This window comes from Adiantum capillus-veneris, chromosome 16 (assembly GCF_014529385.1).
Source record: "Adiantum capillus-veneris isolate H3 chromosome 16, ASM1452938v2, whole genome shotgun sequence".
Classification (NCBI taxonomy): Eukaryota; Viridiplantae; Streptophyta; class Polypodiopsida; order Polypodiales; family Pteridaceae; genus Adiantum; species Adiantum capillus-veneris.
Window position 1 is genome coordinate 84629849 of NC_140946.1, and position 19017 is coordinate 84648865.

Below are 19017 nucleotides of genomic sequence, written 5' to 3' on the forward strand. Positions count from 1 at the left end.
GCAGGTGTCATTTGTTCTTAATTTCTCAGCCACGTTCATTTAATTTGGTGAGGCTGGAGTAAATAATAAGGCGTTTGTTTTCTGTTGGAGACGTGACCGATGGTGTCGCTTGTAGATATGGAGGGCTTGTGGTGGGATATATGCTGCTAAAGGGGGGCATCAATCTGTGCTGATGATAGTGGCAGCTCTAGCAGTTGCGCTCCTGCTGGCATCTATCGGTGCAAAAAGCCGGAAACTATCAGCTGGACAGAAATTCCCAAAAGGCCCACCAGCATGGCCAATCCCGGGGCACCTGCCAGCCCTCCTGACAGGGAAGCCAACTCATCAGACCCTTGCAGATCTCGCCTGTGGGAAACATGGCTATGGCTTCATCATGGGGCTCCATCTGGGATGCCGGCCCACCATTGTACTCTCAGGTAAAGAGGCTGCCAAGGAGGTGCTTCTCACGCATGACAAGATCTTTGCCAACCGCCCTCATTTCCGACTAGCTGACGATCTCTTCTTTGGCTTCAACAACGCAGTGATTTTGAGCTCCTACACACCGCGCTTGGTATGGCTGCGCAAAGTTTACACGCAAGAGCTCTTCACAGCCAAGCGGTTGCAGCAGCTTTAGCACATTTGGCAACATGAAGTAAGGCGCCTGCTGGCAGCATTGCTTCAAGATTCGGGTGGCGGCAGGGAGGCTGTGGATGTAGGGAAATTGGTAGCAGAAAAACGACCGCACGGCTGCTGCACTCCTCGACACTTGCTGAAGCGGCGCCGGACTTGCCAGAGCTTAGTAACTCTAAGCTAGACACTGTTGGTGTCCCTACTATCGGTGATTTCATTCCCTGGCTTCGGTTTCTGGATGTGTTACAGGTGCAACGCATGCGAGCCCTCCATCGCCGGTATGATGAAATCATGGATTCCATCATTTCCAAAAGGAGAAAGCTTATGAAGAACACACCATCTGATGAGCTTCCCCATGACTTTCTACAGATAAATATGAGATGCATCAAATTTTACAGGTCCTTGATTTCAATGAAATTTAAATCCATTGTAAAGATGGTATGGTTCCCCTACCACTTTCTGCAGCATGTAGGTTTCGCTAGCTCTCAGAAGATTCAAAGCAACATCTCCTATGGAGGTGGTTGTGAGTGTTGTTGACGAAGGTTCCTTTAAATGTGAATGCTGAGAAGCATACATGAAGGATGCCTATTATTGCTACTCTTGCCACTGGTTCATTTACCATTGCTGCCTTTGTTGTTGAAGGTTTGGACTTGATTCTCTTTCTTGGTGTATCATATCAATATTGTCAGCATGCCATAGTGCATGTAGGTGCGTTTGCGCACGGACACGCACACATGCATGTGCTCGTGCTCTTGTACACACACACACACACACACACACACACACACACACACATCAAGTGGTCTAAATATTATTAGTTGTCTATCCCCTTAGAGATTCGACTCAACTTCCTTGACCTTCCTATGGTGCTGGTCATTTTTATGAGCCCCATTGTAACAAATGTGCCTTGGGCAGTTGATACACATGACCCTTGACTGGCTGCTAATGTGATCTGTGTCCAAATAGTAGTCATCCAAGTGGTAGGAGCAAAGTCTCGTCAAAGTCCAAGCCAAGGTATTGAGCAAAGCCCTTAGCCACAAGTCTTCCATTGTGCTTCTCAATGGAGCTGTATGCCTTGTACTTCTTCTTGAAGGTCAATATCGCCCTATCCTGTCCGACTCTCGATGTATGGCATGCGTCCAAGAGTCATGCTGAAGGGCTTCTTCCACTCATGAAGAAGGCTCACTAAGTGCAGCTTGAATATTTTGTGATGTGAGGGCGAAGTTAAGGAATTGGTTTCCCTCAAAATTACGCTTCTTGATTTTGAGCGGTTTACAGAGCCGTATCAGACTCAAGAGACAAGGCTGTCATGGGCTACATTCAAGTAGGTATGCCCTTTCCTTGAAGGGGTGCCACTGATGTATCCTCAAGAAACATCGTCAAAATCATCCTCTTAACTAGCATGCTTTGGTGAGTATATTGGCTGTCGTTTAAGTAAAGCCTATGCGGATGTCCAAGGTGTAGCAAGTGCAGTCGTCGAGCATGGAGTGAGGCGAGTGGCCAATTGTTGCTGAATGACGCACACCAGTGTGCAATCTCCTTGGAGGTGAACTCACCCCTCCTGTTTGTGTGCAGAGTGCCGACCTTGAGATCCTTCTCGTTCTTGACAATAATGTTCCAATTTTGAAAGCATGCAAAAGCTTTCAAAAGCTTTCGAGTTGAGTTTCGTGAAGAAAACCCAAATGTACTTGTTGAAATCATCCACAAGCACAAACATGTACAAGGACAAATCAAACGATGGGAGCGACCTATGTCCACACAAGTTCGCAAATGAGTGCTAGGGACTTTGAAGCTTGATTTTGTGTTGCTTGCCCAATGTAAGTGTTGCTGTCGGGTGCAATGGAAGGGTTTAAGGATTTTAACTTAGATCTAGTACTTTGCACAAAGACAAGGCTACTTTATTTCACTTGAAAGACAAACTGAACTGAAGAGAGATGACGTTGCATGTCGGGTCCCAACCATCCTCAAGGGTCCCTGTGCTAATTGCTAGAGCAAGAACTTGCTTTGATTCCTTGATACATGAATGGCTAAATGTTGAATACTGAATGCTTCATGCCGATGCTGATGTGGTGCAAAAACGTTAAGGCTGATTTGGTGGAAAAACACTGGGATGAATTGATGCATAAACAGTGGGCTGGATTGATGCAATCTTCAAATGCTAGGATACTAAGGTGTTGTGGCACTAGATCTGCTACCACTGATGGGACTTATTTGCTAAAGGCAAGCAGGAGGAGAGCGATTGCTGGCTTCTTGTAGGTGAGGGATTGATTTGTTGCCCAACGCCAAGGTATTGCCAGAACCACAAATGTATCCTACGGTATGTTGTCTGCAGTAGTATGTATAGTAATCCTACCAGTAGTAGTAGGGGATACCGGCTGGGGTAAATTGAAAAAACAAAGAGAATCAAGGGAGATGTGATCAGTGTGCCACACGGCAGGCAAACGTGAGCAACGGCAAGTCGGCAGGCAGAAGCACAAGAAGTTTTGGACAAATTCTCACAATATTTCTCACATTGTGATTTACCCTGCCCCCAATCGTACCTAGCTAGGTATGCGGCGCCTCCCTCACAGAAGCTCATGATGTTATGCATTGTATGAAAAACACTTAGAAAGACTCCGTTTTCCTACATGAGAAAATTTCTAAATCTTCTTGTGAAGAGAAGGGTGGGTGCGGAGGCTGAGAGTGGCGGTCATACGAGAAGGGGGACAGGGGAGGCAGGTGGACGGACGCAGAGAAGGAACCTCTCTCTCTCTCTCTCTCTCTCTCTCTCTCCCCCCACATGTAGTGAAGGCAGTAGCTGTGTCTCCAGATGCCTCGTTTTGTAACAGATAATTGCTCTTTTTAATTTGGGGCTTGTGTGTGTGTGTGTGTGTGTTTAACCCCTTTCTCTAAGAAATGTCTAATGTGTTGTCTATATGTAGTTTTATTGAAAGAAACAGCTGAAGATCCTCAGGAACGCCTCAGTGTGCAAGAGGTTAAAGGCATGATTGCTGTAAGTGTAATGGTTAATTGCGTCTTCAAGGACCTTATGTAATTGAGTGTGGATAGCAGCTGAAGATATATATTGATGGCAATTTTGGGTGATTTCAGGACATGTTTGGAGGAGGGATACACACATCAGCAGCAACAATAGAGTGGGGGATGACGGAGCTGCTACGGAAGCGAGTGTGCATGCGGAAGCTGCAAGAGGAGGTGGATGGAGTGATGAAGGGGAAGGAGGGGCAGCGGGTGATGGACTAGGAGGCGGCGACGATGCCTTATCTGGAGAAGGTAGTGAAAGAGATATTACAATTGCATCCGGTAATACCCATGTTACCACCGCGGATGAGCACCCAGGACTGTAAGGTGGGCGAGTACAGTATACCGAAGGGGACGCAGGCATTTGTGAATGTGTGGGCCATTGCCAGGGACCCTGCCTTGTGGGGGGACACAGCACAGGAGTTTATGCCAGAGAGGTTTGATGAGAAGCAGGTCGAGTTGAGTGGCGGCCAGCACTTTGAGCTGCTGCCTTTCGGCTCTGGTCGCCGCATTTGCCTGGGCCTCTGCCTTGGCCTTTCCATCGTGCATGTCACTATCGCTAACCTCGTGCATGCTTATGACTGAGTCCCCCTCCTTCCGCCCTCCTTGCAGCCTCCTCCCTCGATCTCTCTGAAAACCCCGCTGCAATAACTAATACCAAGGCCACTCCCTTGCTCGCTATTCCTACACCTCGCCACCCCCCTCCATCCCTCGTCAGCCTCATCTCAGCTGCCTAATCAAATGCTCTGTCTGCAAGCTAATTAATCTCTCTTTGTCAGTATAGTACTATGTACTATGGGTGCTTTCTCATCATCCGGTAATCATATCAGTAAGAAGTCTTCATGCACTTTCTCATCATCCCGTTCATATCGATCTCCTTTCCACATGTTGGGTGTGGCTGGCATATCTGGCGGCTCTCTATTCAGTGCTATGCATGGTCCAGACCAGTTCGAGAGAGAGAGAGAGAGAGAGAGAGAGGAAGAAGAAGAAGACGACGAGGGACGAGTCTTGAACTCGAGGCTTATTCCGGAATCGGCAGCTCTCTATCCAGTGCTATGCATGGTCTAGACCAGTCGTATGAGAGAGAGAGAGAGAGAGAGAGAGAGAAAAGCTGAAAAAGCAAGGGACGAGTTTTGAACACAAGATTTAATGCGTCAAAGGGAATTGGGATAACCAACACACATACTCACACACGGATGATATGCATGTTTAATTAAGGTCGATTCGGAGAGAATATGTTGTACGTGTAATAGAATAAATTAAGAAACGTACTAAATAAGAATCATGTGCAACAATAAATTAAAGCTATCACAAAAACAAGAGAGATGAGTGAGCTTTGTTCGCCACCGAACAATATCAAGCTTCACACACAATAATAGATACGTTGTTGAAGCTTCCAATATCAAAATTGACCCAAGATTTTGAAGATGAAAAATAAGAGAAGTGATTGAGACTTGTCGCAACAGTACCACTCAATTATTTATATAAAGGTTTGGTGTTTAAGGAACTTTGGACCTTTAAATGATATTTCTCCCTAAGTTACGGAGAGAATCTACTAACACAATATGGCGTTGGGGTTTCTTGGGCCACGTGTCGTGCACTGCGAGCTGAAGGCTTGCGACAAGGAAAAAGGGCGCTGGGCCACGACGGCTCTGCCAGTTCACACAGCGGCTCTGCAGGGCTTGGTACATGTGACGGCCGCCTTGCAGCAGTAGGACCCCACCCTCGCATTGGCTTCATGAAGTACAAACGAGAAAGAGAGAGTCCTCAGACTACTTGGACGTGAAGTACAAACGAGAGAGAGAGAGAGAGAGAGAGAGAGCGCAATAGAGAGAGAGAGACAGAGAAGAAGAAGGAGTGCGTACATCTCCTGCATGGTATTTTCCTGCTCTCTCTCGCAGTCCTCAGAGAAATGCCTCTCCTCTCTCTCTCTCTCTCTCCCTCTCTCGCCCTGAGCCTGCCGTCAACTTACATCCTGCAAGGTATTCTCCTGCTCTCTCTCTCGCAGTCCTCAGAGCAACACTTCAATTGCAATCATCTACTTCGAGCTCCGTTCGAAGTGCACTATGGGGATTGGCTATTGTCAGACTTCATCTGGTGCGAGCTGCGAGCTGGGAACTTGGGAAGGCTAAAATCCAAAGCAAACCTCGCAAAGTGTTAAAAGGGGTTTGGGTTTCGGGCTCCACCTCAGCGCATGGAGCAACATTCCCCCTCCCCCCCCCCCCCACCCCCCCCCCTCCCCTCTTCTCTCTCTCTCTCTCTCTCTCTCTCTCTCTCTCTCTCTCCCTCTCCTCCAGCTCACCTGCTTTGAATGGTCACTAATCTGAACCTTCGCTGAGCTTTCCGAAGACATGAAAGTGAACCTGAGATGCAAGGATCGAGGCATGGTGGAAGCAGGCGATCTTATTATCGCTATTCCTGATATAGCTCCATCAAGCCAATCATACATGCTCTGATCTATACAGGTGTGGAGGATCCCATGAGTTTAATATCTCAGCTTTGTAGGCCGTGTTGCTATAAATGAGAGTGTAGTCGACGCTTTGAATGTTGTCTTCTCAAAATCAAAATATGCTAAGTGGACATCATTTAGGCAAAGCTTCATGATAGCAGTCTTTGGAACGACCCATTTTCTCAGTTTGAAACAGTTTTGTTATTATGCCTTGCAATTTTCTTCTGCTGATAATACCGAGCTGTGTCAACTGTCCAATAAAGCTTCTTTCTTTATTGATGTGCACATATTGAGTTGCATCTGTAAATGTGCACATATTGAGTTGCATCTGTAAATGTTATTTAGTGCACATACATGAGAAGATTTTTGACTTTGTGAGGGGAAAAAGGGTTTTAAGAGTAGGTGGGTTATCTTGCTTTGCTCTTGAGTAAGAGATCTTGAGTTCAAGACTCGATAGATCTATGAGTTCTCTTGGGATTGTTGTGAGAGAGAGAGAGAGAGAGAGAGAGAGAGAGAGAGAGAGAGAGAAAAGATGGCATCTATGGCGGCACTGCAAAACTACGTTGGAGTTTATATCATCTAATTCTAATGATGAGAAGGGGGAGTATGCATGGAAGGTGGGGATGGAATCATGGTCTGCCTGTGTATGCTCGATTGAGCCCTGCAAAAGGGCAGTGTAAAGGGAGGTGTCGTTGGGCAGGGAGATGGAGAGGGAGCGAGATAGGGGGTAGGAGAGCAGGAGCTGGTAATCGGCGAAGTGGGCATCGAAGCCATACTACTGAAAGGCGGAGAGGACATACGAGGCGGTGGTGTAGAGGTTGTGTGCAAAGCCAGCCACATGGGGATGGCGCGTGAGGTGAAAGAGGTGGTGGGCGATGGTAATGCTACCCTTTGATTAGTGCAATCTCTTTTGGCTCTGTCTAAGAAGAGCTAATTCCTCCAAAGCAAACCATCTCTGACACTCTCATGGCCTGTTTAACCATTTCTGAGAAAGATAGGTTGGACCAAACCCTTTTTAATGCTTTTCATCTGCAAGTAGTGGAGGAGGGGAGCCCTGCCACCTGCCTTTCTCTCATAGTAGTTCTCTATGCTGCATTTGTCTCAAATTTGCTGTGTCTGGTTACAACTTGACAAAACAAGCCTTTAATATTAATAATCTTCTTTGTAGGGAAGGTTTGCAACCAAATTACTGTGTCCAAGGTAAGGAAACACATGTGACCAACAACAATGAGAGTCACATTGTCCAAAAGATTAGATGGCAGCTAAGCATTTCTGCATCAAAATACATAAATCCCTGCTCACTTGTCTACTAACATACTATGGCGGAGAGGGGTGCACTTTACACGTGGTGCAAACTGCGGCGTTCCAAAAGAGGGAGAGAGAAAGAGAGAGAGAGGTGCCCTCAGGCACGAGTGTGCTCTGCATCAACACTATGTATGTGTGTGTGTGTGTGTGTGAGAGAGAGAGAGAGAGAGAGAGAGAGAGAGAGAGAGAGAGAGAGAGAGGATTCAAAGTTCAACGGTTGCGTGCTCTTTTGTCACTACGTCGGAGCCTCTGCACCATCTTCCTCGCTATCAATGTTGCTGCTTGCCCACCCCACATGGAGAAGGTCACCCCCTCTTTCCCTATGCCACCATGGTACAGCTCATCAACCCCACCCAAAAAACTCCTCGCTTTCTTAACAGCTCTAATGCGGATGTCTCCTCTTCTATCCGAGCTCATGCCTCCAATAGCTCCCTTCTCTCCTCGCAGGATCATCAAAGCTCATCTCTCCGACAATGAAAAATCCTCCTCCCTCATCGGCAAAGCTCATCTCTCCGACAACGATACCCGCCCTCCCTCCACCAAACTTCACAGCTGCAATGGAGAGCTCAGATGAAGGAGTGGGGTACTTTGAATTGATGATCAAGGTGTGCTTCAAGGTAGTTTATTCCAAGTTTCCAGATGGCAGCTTGATGTCTCAGCATTTGGATTCATTTGAAGTGGGGGTAGGTGCTGTGGATGTGAAGGGACCATTGGGACACATTGATGAATACATGGGGAGTGTGCAATACCATATTGAAGGGAAACCCTCCTATATGAGGAAATGTGCAATGGTGGCAGGAGCGATAGGCATTGCGAACAGAACGGAGGAGGATAAAATGTTGAGGAAGGAGCTAGATGAGTGGGCAGTTATGCACAAAAGATTGTAATAAGTTGTCTATACTATACAGTGCAAGGGATTACTTCATTATTGTCAAGCATGTAAGGCATGCCCACCTATATGTAGTTCCGATCCCTCTCCTTCCTCAGCTTATCTGTGTGAGTGCAATGCGATGGCTAGCAGAGTTGTTGACATGAAGGAGTACCCCAATTCACAGCTGGCCTCAAATCCTCAGACATTAAGGTGATTGTGGAGAGTGGAAATCTGTTGCTACTCTCATGGGAGCGGAAGGACGAGGAGCAACCAGCAGATGTGAAGGTGAAGTACTTATTGCTGGAGCGGAAAACTCTCAAATACATGAGGAAATTCAATTTTCCAAGTAATGCAAATGTGGAGAACATCTCAGATGCATGCCCGCTCTCAAGGGAGTGGAAGGAGGAGGAGGAAGCAGCAGATGTGAAGGTGAAGTACTTATCGATGAAGCGGAGAACTCTCAAATTCATGAGGAAATTCACTTTGCCAGGTGATGCAAATGTGGAGAACATCTCAGTTGTGTGCCAGGATGGAGTCCTCACAATGATGACTGCCCCTAAAATCCTTGATGACTGCCCCTAAAATCCTTCCACCTGCTCCACGAGTCATTTCTATCAGTGTCAAGTAGTAGTTGTCTGACGGCCTCCTTTTATCAGCTTAAAACACCTAGAAGATGGCGTTTGTCTAGGCCTTTCAACTTTGTGGGTTCCTTTCACCAATGTTGCCTGGGCTGTTTTCAACTGATGCAAAGCGAGGGTGTCTCTCTAGATGCAACATTGTCTGATGGAGTGCATTGATTGGCAAATATGTCCAGCAGGGTCAGGTCAAGAAGAGAGTTGTTTTCAGATGATGCAAAGCGAGGTGTCTCTCTAGATGCAATGGAACATTTGCCAATGGGATCCTAGGACGTAGCTACATTCATGTGCGGACCACCTCCGTTAATTCAGTTTGCATGCTTGCCCAATCTCGACAAGATGAGCTCAGATCAAGAGGTGGGGTGCTCTGAACTGCTGATCAATGTGTAATATAGTGAAAAAAGCTCCAGAGAATTGGAAGTATAGGGTTGGATTTATAACAGAGAGCATTTTGAGGGAACATTTACCAATGGGATTGCCGGACGTAGCTGCATTCATGTGCTGACCACCTCCGATGATTAAGTTTGCATGCTTACCCAATCTCGACAAGAATGTTATGACAAGAGCCGATGCTATTAGTTTTGAGAATTTTTTTTGCCAAATTTCTAGACGATAGATTGGGGCTTCCAGATTCTTGACTTGCAATTTGAAGAGCTCTAGATTATAATAGAGACTGTGTATGTGGCATACGCTCATGTGGACCTTGCAATTATAGCCATGTGTGATGATATGGTCTCTTACAGTGTATGCACAAAAGACTGCAATAAGTTGTCTATACTAGACAGTGCAAGGGAATTACTTCATTATTGTCAAGCACGTGAGGCATGGCCGCCTATATGTAGTTCCGATCCCTCTCCTGCCCGAGCTTACCTACGCGAGCGCAATGTGATGGCTAGCATAGCTGTTGACATGAATGAGTACCCCAATTCATAGCTGGCCTCAAATCCTCATACATTAGGGTGACTGTGGAGAGTGAAAATGTGTTGCTGCTCTCATGCGAGCAGAAGGATGAGGAGGAACCAGCTGATGTGAAGGTGAAGTACTTATTGCTGGAGCAAAGAACTCTCAAATACATGAGGAAATGCAATTTGCCAAGTAATGAAAAGGTGGATAACATCTGAGGTGCATGTTTGCTCTCAAGGGAGCGGAAGGAGGAGGAAGAAGCAGCAGATGTGAAGGTGAAGTACTTATCGATGGAGCGGAAAACTCTCAAATTCATGAGGAAATTCACTTTGCTAGCGATGCAAATGTGGAGAACATCTCAAATGTGTGCCAGGATGGAGTCCTCAGGATGACTGTCCCTAAAATCCCTCCACCTGCTTCAGGAGTCATCTTTATTAATGTCAAGTAGTAGTTGTCTGATGGCCTCTTTCATTAGCTTAAACACCTAGAAGCTGGCGTTTTGTCTGGGCCTCTCAACTTTGTGGGTTCCTTTCACCAAAGTCATCTGGGCTGTTTTCAGCTGATGCAAAGTGAGGGTGTCTCTCTAGATGCAACGTTGTCTCATGGAGTGCGTTTATTGGCAGATATGTCCAACAGGGTCAAGTCAGGAAGAGAGTTGTTTTCAGTTGATGCAAAGCGAGGTGTCTCTCCAGATGAAACGGAACATCTGCCAATGGGATCCTAGGACGTAGCTCCATTCATGTGCGGACCACATACATTGACTCAGCTTACATGCTTGCGCAATCTCGACAAGATGAGCTCAGATCAAGAGGTGGGGTGCTTTGAACTGCAGGAGCGACAGGTATTGCCCCTATGTTCTTGAAAGAACGTCGTGCTTGGCTCTACCTTGCTGTACATGTATGCTATATGTGGGAACTTCTTTAAGTACAAAAGTGTTTGAGGAGCTCCCGTCCGGGGTGTGGTCTCTTGGAATGCACTGATTGTGAATATGCCCAACTTGGGAAGGGCCAAGAATCTCTGGGCTGTTTTTGGCGGATGCAAAGAGAGTATGTCTCTCCAAATGCAATCACATACACTTGCATCATGAAGGCATTAGGGTGAGGAAGCTCTAGACTGTTTTCAACAGATGCAAAGTGAGTGCATCTCTTAAAGCAATCGCGTACACTTGCAATTTTGTGCGAGATGTCGTCTAATGCATTGATTGGGGGTGGTGCCCAAGATGCTGATGTGGCCAAAAGGATTCACGATAATATTGTAAGCTAGTGGTTGTTGAAAAAAAACATTGTGCTTGGCATTGTCTAGGTCGACATGTAAGCCAGATATGGTGCATTTCATAAAGCACAAAAAGTACTCGAGTAGCTTCCTGTCCCAGGTGTTGTCTCTTGGAATGCACTGATTGCGGGACATGCCCAACTTGGGAGGTCCAAGAAGCTTTGGGTTGTTTTCGGTAGGTGAGAAGCAAGGATGTCTCTCCAAATGAGATTACATAAGCTTGACACTGCCTTGGTCGACATTTACGCCAAATGTGGTGCACTTCATAAAGCGCAAAAAGTGCTTCAGAAGCTCTCTGTCCGGGATGTCGTCTCTTGGAATGTGCTGATTGTGGGATATGTTCAACTTCGGCAGGGCCAAGAAACTCTAGTTTGTTTTCGACAGATGCGAAGCGAGGCTTTTCACTCTAGCAAGATATATGGGTTGAGCCACCAAGGGATGTTTGTAAACAATCAGTCATGGGAATGAGAACCATAATGTAATAGCATTCGTGGCTTGCCGTGGTTATACTGCCTTTATGCATAAATGACATGCATACTCAAAACACATGAGCGTGTGTTGTGTGTATGTGTGTGTGTGTGTGTGTGAGTGAGTGTGTGTGTGTGTGTGTGTGTGTGTGAGAGAGAGAGAGAGAGAGAGAGAGAGAGAGAGAGGCATGGTTCTTGAAAGAAACATCATGCTTGGCTCTGCCTTGCTGGACATGTATGCCACATGTGGTGCACTTCATTAAGAACAAAAAGTTCTTAAGGAGCTTCCTGTATGGGATGTCGTCTCTTGAAATGCATTGATTGTGGGATATGCCCAATTTGGGCAGGGCCAAGACGCTTTGGGCTGTTTTTGGCAGATGCAAATGAAATCACATATACTTGCATCTTGAAGGTATCAAGGTGAGGAAGCTCTAGGTTGTTTTCAGCAGATGTAGAGTGAGGGAATCTCTCCAAATGCAATCACATACACTTGCAATCCTTTCTGGGATGTTGTCTCTTGGAATGCATTGATTGTAGGTGGTGCCCAAGATGCTCATATGGCCAAAAGAATTCACGATGGTATTGTTAGTTAGTGGTTGTTGAAAGAACATGTCGTGCTTGGCATTGTCTAGGTCGACATGTATGCCAGATGTGGTGCACTTCATAAAGCACAAAAGTACTCGAGGAACTTTGTAATGGAAATGGCCTATGAACTTAGATAATAGCGGAATTAAGAGAATTAGAGTGAGCAACTTTGAGAGCATAGAGGGTGAACTTAATTGGTAGTAGCAACTTTGTCATAACACTTAATTAACTAGGCATGAGCAATACTTTTGCAAGAGAGAGAGAGTTTAAAGAATATGACAACAGTTGAGGACCGGATTTATGTGGAGCTGGTCCCCCCTCCAAAAGGCATTTGTATTATAGATTCTCTCATTAAGAGAGACTTGGTACAATACAATCTTTGTGTTCTTTGAGACCTCTTTGGAAGTATGGAGATGGAAGGTTCATACACCAAGCTTTTGCATAATATCAACAATCAATCTTAGCTTGAAAACAATCAAGAACTTGTGAACATCATTAGTCTTTGTGTTCCCTGCATCATTTGAGTGCATGAAGATGTATACTTTTATGCATCAACTTGTGCCTAAAGCAACAATTAATTTACCTTGCAATACAATTAATCTACTTGCAATAAACCATTAGCCTTCTTGCAATAAGCATAACATGCACTTTGTAGAAAGCATTAACTATCCCAAGCCTCAGTCCCAAGACCTCAAACACCTTCGAAGGTGGAGAGAGCTGGCAGGGAATGAGGGTAGGGAAGAGGAAGAAGAAGTATTCCATAGGAGAAAGACATAATTCCTCTCTTATCATCACTCTTCTTGCTTAGCATACATAACAACATAGTAATGAGATGGAGGAGATGGAAAGCTTAAGCATTGAAGCATAGCTCTTGATTGGATTTGCATTCCATAGCCAAGAGAGTTGGTGTAGGCTCTCAACTTCTCAAGGAGCTTGGAGAAGGAGATGGAGCTCTTGCATCTTGCATAGCACACAATGAGAGTGTGTGTGGGTGAGTATACCCCTCAAGCAAGCCCCCTCCTTGCTAGGTCGACCCCTCCTTCTAGCTCACAATTGAAGCTCATTGGCTCTTGCCAAGCCTAGCCAATCACAAGCTTGGGCCATTTCTAGCATTAGGTGTAGGCTTGGGACAAGTGTCCCCCTTTCCCCTTTGAGAGAGAGGACTTGATAAATGCAAAAAAAATTAGATAATTCAAGTAATTTATCATTGGACCCCTTTGAAGCTTAGCCAATAGGCTTCAAGCAACACATGAAGGTAACATGGGTAGGGACCTGACATGTGTCCTTGCTGCCTCTTCAAGCTGGGGCTTCCCTTGTGTGTGTGAGTGTGTGTTCTCTATCTAATCCCTAGGAAAAGGGCTCGCCCCTCCTCTTGTAGGGATGCTTTTGACTCTAGGTGCTCAAGCACTTTACTCACCAAGCATGACAAAGCACTTGAACTAGGGGGTATTCCCACAAGCATCTCAGGCAAGCATGTCAAGGCACCTCAAGCACCTTTAATCAAGCGGCAAGTCAAGCACCTCAAGCACCTCAAGCATGACAAGCACCTCAAGCACGACAAGCACCTCAAGTAAGACAAGCACCTCGAGCTTGGGCCGGGTTCCCACCTCAAGCTCAGACCTAGCTTACCTAAGGTCAAAGGACTTTTTCACCCATTATTGGAGGTCTTCAATGAAGCTAACCCTAAGGTCTTATGCTCCATTGGTTAGCATTGCTCTTTGATAGACCATCTCTCATTTGGGCCCCTTTACCATTGGCCACGTGTTGAGATAGATCTATAAGCCATATTTATACCTTAACACTTGTTCTCGTTTATTCTCCCACATTAAGTGATCAATTTAATATGAGAAAATCATTTGGGTTGGTTAGATATTAGATTTTATGACATTACCTCTCTCTTGAAATCATAGTCGTCCTCGACTATGAGGTAGAAGAGATATAGTCTTAGTCATTAGTCAATTTTACTTAGCGGGTAGAGGATCCCTTTTACCCTACGACATCATTCGAGAGTGGATGACCAATCCACTTGGTGCTTGAGAGACACTGTCTGCCGCAAGCATGTCTGTTGTTTAGTCCATATCATACTTCCAAGGTAGAATGACAAGTTCTACTTGGTGTTTGGGAGACGTAGTCACCACAAACATGATCCTAAGTATGTATACTTCTTAAAATTTGTGCACAAGACATAAAAAGAGAGTCGTATAAGACAAAAACATTGATCATTTAAATGCATTTCTTTTACATTTTCTTACTCTTTTGTGTCATTGTAAGCATCATTAACAAGGTTCATATTATCCTTAATCCATGTTCTTTGCATGCATTTAGCATCTTTGAAAGGATAATTAAATAAGATACTGTCAGTAATCTTACCAGTTCTTAATACCTTGTCTTCTTGTTGAAGGATGAACTTGGGTTGGAGCTCCTTTGCTTCATCCTCGATTTGTGGCGGGTCTTCATTTGTGTGTAATTTTCCTTAGATGAGCCTTGGGGAAGTTTAGTAAGACCCAACTTTTTTTTTCTTTAAAGGATAAGGCTCTTTTGTGCCTAATGGCAAGAGTCTCTTTTGCTTATCTAATATATGGATATAGCCTGTTTAATCTTGTAAAAAGATTCGTTTTGATCTTGGCTATACTCCTTTATAATGAAGATCTTCCCAGGTATCTTAAGGTACAAGGGACTTTTGGATCTTCCATCTTTAATCTCGAAAGGTAGTTTCTCTTTAGAAGTATGTTCACGTTAATAGAGACATACTCTTGTTAGGATAAGTACTTGTCCCATTTTGAGCATTGATCTACTTCGAATCACAGGCTTTTAGTAGATCAAGGATCATTAGTTTTGTGATTTTACTTTTGGCCATCCGTTGGATTAGTAGGCCAACATAAGAGGGTTACTTTAGTTCTGATAGAGACTCTATCAAAAATTAGTGGTCATGGTAGGATTTCTATTCGACACAATTAGATGTTGGCAAGCCATGGTCCTTCTATCATACTTCCTCTTTTGGTATACCATACATTTTGAAACATTCTCTTGTATGTTATTGTTTCTTGGTAAGTCAATACAAGTATGCTTTTACTCCTTAGCAGAGTAAATTCGAATTTCCCTTTGCCCCGCATATGGGAGGAGCATGGGAAGTGAGGAAGATATAGCCTATTGAGGTATGAAAGATAACCATCCTCTTACGTGAGTGGTTCTTTTTCTTTCATTTGTAAAGGCTATTATCATATCCCTAAATCCTTGGCTAGAAGCATATTTAACTATCATAAAACATAGCTCATTGTAAGTTGCTATTGATACCCTATCTACCCTTGGCCATTGGGAAAGTGCATCGGCTACATGATTGTGCCTGCCAGCATTGTGAGCAATGTAGAATTTAAATTGCAAAAAGAAAATTTTCCCACCTCATTTGATTGTCCAAGAGCTTGGTTTGCATCATGAATGGAGTCCGCAAAAGTACTTCCATGTGCCTAGGGCATATAAAATAGCTCGTAGGTCCTTTTGTATATGACCAACATTCGCTCATGGGAGTTGAGTCTTTGAATCTCGTATGCTATGGTATTCCCTTCTTGAAGCAAAGTTTTGCTCCAAAGGCAATCATCCAGGGATTACATTGGACCTCAAATAGCTTTGAGAGATCCCATAAGTTTGAGAAATAAGTTTCTCTTTGCAGTCCAAGTCCATGTATACTTAACGTTTTTTTTTTTTTTTTTTTGTTAAGTCATGTATTGGACTTGCTATAAGCATGGATTTTTCCTATGAAGCATCTCTAGTATGCACTCATACCTTTAGAGCTTTGCAACTTATGTAGACTCCTTGGATTAGGCCATCTTTTTATTACCTCTACTTTTTGTGGATCCATACTAATACCACCTTTAGAGATAATGTGACCTAATTAATGAATCTCTTGAAAAATTCACTTTTCTTTTGGTTAGAGAAAAGCCTAATCTCTCTTAAAACTTACCAGTCCATGTTATTGCCTTTTGAACTCCTCTTGTGGAGCTTATAAAGCTCAATAAGGAGGTTTATTAGGCAGTGAGCTTCGTGGTAAATGCTCCATTGCATGGCCATTGTCCCCTCATTGTGGAGATAGCTCACGGGGGTATCATCAATAAAAACATTTTGGAATCCATTTAGGAATTTGGACAATTCTAATTCCACTTGATTCCCGTTTTTTTAATTATTATTTTATTGGCTGAATCATTAAATTCATTTACAGACTTTGTAACAAAAATCATGTATATGAAAATATAATTTTTCATTAACTTGTGAAAAGCATGCTTATTTACAAGGGATAGGATGCTACCCGACTCATAAACATGTATGTACATATCTCCTAGCATAGGAAAAACAAAAGCCTTTTTCTATGAGCATCCTCTTTTGGAGTTTCTAGCATAGAAACTCAAGGCGGCTTGTTGCGTGCATTTCTTTGGGGACAAGCACGATAGACGTGGTCTTGATGTCCACACTTGTAGCATTTATTATCCTTACAATAACACTCTAGCTCTATTGGAGAGAGTTTATTCTTACCTTTGTAGATTCCTTTCTCCTTAGCTTTGTTATCGATGTTGCTAGAGTTGCCTTTGGAGGAAGTTTGAGCATTATTCCTCCCTCTAGGCTCATTTTGATCGTTCACTTCCATGGGCTTAGAGTTTCTCTTAACCCCTTGTTGGGAATTGATTTGAGAGGCGACCATAGTATGGTGTATGACCGCCGATATGGTATTAGGCCTTTGTGAGTTAATATACTCGGTCTTCCCTTCAAAATTACTCGCACATAATTGTTGCTCTTGCTCCCCAAAGTCTATCTTTTTGTAGACAGTGGCTTTGAGAAGTAAATCCCAAAACTTATCTACATACTTCTGGATAGACTCGTAGAGAGAGAGTTTCAAGCTTTGCCATTCTATGAGGACATTGTCTTGAGCGTTGCTTGCCAGAAACTTTTTCATGATGGAGGCTCTTAAAGCCTTCCATGTTCTTGGAGCTTTTCTTTGTGCTCGTAGGCTAGCCCAACATTGACGAGCGGAGCTCTGGAAATGCATAGATACCTGATGCAGCTTAGAGGACTCTGTGAAGCCCTCATCACCAAAGGCCGCATCAAGCTGTTGGATGAAGGCCAAGATATTGTCCATAGCACCAAAGGTGCCATAATAGGTAAGGAAAGTGGTGTTCTTCCCTCCTTCCTTGAACTTCTTTAGCTTCTTGGACCTTCTCCATACCGGATAGGACTTGCGATGGCCTTTCCTCTTGGACTCTTTGAGAGAAGAGCCGCTACCTTCATTGGAAGATGAGGAAGGTGATGAAGATGGAGAAGAGGGTGACCTCTTTCTCTCCTTTTCCTTCTTTTGGTACCTCTCTTCCTTTTTGTGATAACTAAGAGGAGGACTTTGCAGTGATCTTTTCCTCTTGGGGAAAGTTGGAGATCGTAGGCCGCCGTCTTCTTGGAGCCACATCTTTGGAAGTATTGGGAGAGTCGCTTCTTTCTCCTCCCCTTGGTGAAGGCTCTATAGTAGAGACTTTGCCTTTCTTCTTGGATGGAGGTAAGCTCGCTAGTAAACATTTAAGCGCTTCGTATGGGTTCTCCTCTTCTCTCACCGTAGAGAGCCCTCTCTTGGAAATCTCTTGAAGAGACTTCTCAGGTGCTCTCTCTTTTGGGGGAGTTTGGAGAATCCCATAACTATGAAGTTTTTGGAAAACTTCACCTTGTAGGGCTGGGTTTGCCATAGCTTGTTGCAGCTTAGTAATAAGACAATTGATAAGCATGGGAGCATCGTCATTAGCACCTTCATGTGCAAAATCAAAGCTATCAATGTTCATTCTACTCTCATGATTATTGTCAGCCATGTTAACAAAATTTTATGTATGTATTTAGTGTATGCTTTGGCAATTCAAAACCTTAGTTGCCACTCCTCTTAGCCTTTGAAAATTGGCTCTTAAGTATCTACACCCACGGCTCATAGTTGTCAATTATAGAGAGTAGAGGAGTAGGTCTAACATAGCAGAGTTGTCGAGGGCTAGCTCCTTTCGGACTTCTTATGGCTCAATAATGGTAAAGCCATAGGCAAGTCTAAAAAGACTCCATTATTAAGTCCAAAGCTCTCGAGGTGTGCACCATCTCCCACATAGTGGGTTCAACAAAACCGATAATAGATCCCAGTTCCACTTACCCTAATATAATTAACAACATCAAACATTTATAGGCTACTTAAGGACCTCTCTTCTTAAGCAAGAAAAGAGAAACCAAATGCTCTGATACCAATGTAATGGAAATGGCCTATGAACTTAGAGAATAGCGGAATTAAGAGAATTAGAGTGAGCAACTTTGAGAGCATAGAGGGTGAACTTAATTGGTAGTAGCAACTTTGTCATAACACTTAATTAACTAGGCATGAGCAATACTTTTGCAAGAGAGAGAGAGAGTTTAAAGAATATGACAACAGTTGAGGACCGGATTTATGTGGAGCCGGTCCCCCCTCCAAAAGGCATTTGTATTATAGATTCTCTCATTAAGAGAGACTTGGTACAATACAATCTTTGTGTTCTTTGAGACCTCTTTGGAAGTATGGAGATGGAAGGTTCATACACCAAGCTTTTGCATAATATCAACAATCAATCTTAGCTTGAAAACAATCAAGAACTTGTGAACATCATTAGTCTTTGTGTTCCCTAAATCATTTGAGTGCATGAAGATGTATACTTTTATGCATCAACTTGTGCCTAAAGCAACAATTAATTTACCTTGCAATACAATTAATCTACTTGCATTAAGTAATTAATCTACTTGCAATAAACCATTAGCCTTCTTGCAATAAGCATAACATGCACTTTGTAGAAAGCATTAACTATCCCAAGCCTCAGTCCCAAGACCTCAAACACCTTCGAAGGTGGAGAGAGCTGGCAGGGAATGAGG

At 44.0% G+C, this 19017-nt stretch overlaps 2 protein-coding genes and 2 pseudogenes across 3 annotated transcripts; 3 read left to right on the forward strand and 1 right to left on the reverse strand.

Annotated features, from left to right (window-relative positions):
- LOC147439378 (corytuberine synthase-like) lies at nt 1-613 on the forward strand. Its single transcript, XM_086485216.1, has one exon. It carries the CDS (start codon nt 173-175, stop codon nt 611-613), a length of 441 nt encoding a protein of 146 aa, XP_086341342.1. The 5' UTR covers nt 1-172.
- A 518-nt stretch (nt 614-1131) lies between these two features.
- Nucleotides 1132-6249, forward strand: LOC147439379 (flavonoid 3',5'-hydroxylase CYP75B138-like; annotated as a pseudogene). Its single transcript, XR_015184581.1, has 3 exons — nt 1132-1251; nt 3531-3601; nt 3700-6249. The product of XR_015184581.1 is annotated as a flavonoid 3',5'-hydroxylase CYP75B138-like (transcript).
- Nucleotides 6250-6397: 148 nt separating this feature from the next.
- Nucleotides 6398-8395, forward strand: LOC147439380 (uncharacterized). Its single transcript, XM_086485215.1, has one exon. The coding sequence runs from the start codon at nt 7332-7334 to the stop codon at nt 7953-7955; it is 624 nt and encodes a 207-aa protein (XP_086341341.1). The 5' UTR covers nt 6398-7331; the 3' UTR covers nt 7956-8395.
- A 1594-nt stretch (nt 8396-9989) lies between these two features.
- LOC147439381 (uncharacterized) lies at nt 9990-12154 on the reverse strand (annotated as a pseudogene).
- Between the last annotated feature and the right edge of the window lie 6863 nt (nt 12155-19017).